Below are 1,214 nucleotides of genomic sequence, written 5' to 3'. Positions count from 1 at the left end.
TTATTCCGTCAACCTTAAATATCTGTACCCAACCAGCACCAACAATATTGAATTTCACCACAGCACATATATATTAAGGTACAGTACCTGGCCCTACGGTTCTGAAACCACACCTCAACTTGCCGTGGCCTCAGCTTCAATTGCATAGCCAAAGCCTCTTTCTGTTTCTGTAGAAAAAAGCATAATATTAATCCAGACGGATTAATTAAAGATCAGCAACAAATTAATTAATATTGATAAAACCATTGGCCAAAAAGAAAAGAAAAATACAATACAATCATATTCTTTTTTTGTCCCCGAAACTTACAGGGTTTAAGGTGTGGTTTTGTCTGAAACTTTCTTCAAGGAGACGAGATTGTTCCTTGGTGAGGCGGAGTTTCTTGCGGGGAGGGCCTCCGTTGCTGCTTTCCTCTTCATCATCCATATTCATCGTCATCCATTCTTCTTCTGCTCCTCCTGATGGTATTTGGTTTATGTCCAAGTCCCTCACTGCACAAACCCCATCACTTTTTAACATTATATTCTTATTCTTTCACCAAAGAAATAACAAAAATTGTATAAATTAATCAACCGCGCGCTTATATACATGAAAACTATCTCTAATATTTATGGGATATGAAAGAAGACAAATATGGAAGAAAAGAAACAACATCCATGTTATTAGTTACTTTCACCATAGTCATTCACAATTGCAGCTCATATACATATCAAACAAGATTAATATACTACAAATCAAAAAATTAACCAAATAAATAAGTCACAAAAACCAAAACCCAGAAATAATTACTCACAAAATCACAAACCCAGTTCACATTTCAGCTTCAATCCAATCAAGAACCAAACTTTTCATTACCCGGGACCGGCGAACGCCCGGTCGGAGCTTAACGAATCCGAAAGCGAGCCCGGAATGCCGCTTCATCATCTCGGCCTGGATCTCCGGCGCCGACATGGTCGACAAATCGGAGGGACGGAGATCGAGCTCCGGCGAGGGCGTCGATTTCTTGCCCCATTGCTTCCAGGCGTCGTCCTCCTCGTCGTCGACGACGTCGTCAAGATCGTCCGTGATGTGGACCCTTCGGTTTGAGGCCTCGGCGAACAGGGAGGTGAGCAGCAGGAGAGAGATCGCGTGAGAGGGGGGTTATTTTTGAGGGAGAGAGATCGAGAGTGAGAGTGATGAGGGAGGTGAGTGAGAGAGGGTGAGGTGAGTGATGAGG

The 1,214-nt window shown here is 42.8% G+C and overlaps 1 protein-coding gene across 1 annotated transcript; it reads right to left on the bottom strand.

Annotated features, from left to right (window-relative positions):
- Nucleotides 1-949, bottom strand: LOC132190616 (homeobox-leucine zipper protein HOX3-like). The gene is made up of 4 exons (XM_088516803.1): nt 854-949; nt 308-529; nt 88-167; nt 1-22 (listed from the first exon to the last, which is right to left on the bottom strand). Exons 1-4 carry the CDS (start codon nt 947-949, stop codon nt 1-3), a joined length of 420 nt encoding a protein of 139 aa, XP_088372929.1.
- Nucleotides 950-1,214: the final 265 nt, after the last annotated feature.

This window comes from Corylus avellana, chromosome 5 (genome assembly GCF_965113065.1).
Source record: "Corylus avellana chromosome 5, dhCorAvel1.hap1.2, whole genome shotgun sequence".
Lineage (NCBI taxonomy): Eukaryota > Viridiplantae > Streptophyta > Magnoliopsida > Fagales > Betulaceae > Corylus > Corylus avellana.
Note: the sequence above shows the minus strand (reverse complement) of the source record. Positions and strands in the feature narration are given on the sequence as shown.

Coding starts and splice junctions, on each gene's coding strand:
- LOC132190616 (XM_088516803.1), bottom strand. CDS start 949: ATGTCGGCGCCGGAGATCCAGGCCGAGATGATGAAGCGGCATTCCGGG. Junction 530..853: donor CGGGCGTTCGCCGGTCCCGG/GTAATGAAAAGT, acceptor CTTTGGTGAAAG/AATAAGAATATAATGTTAAA. Junction 23..87: donor TTTCAGAACCGTAGGGCCAG/GTACTGTACCTT, acceptor GGTTGGGTACAG/ATATTTAAGGTTGACGGAAT.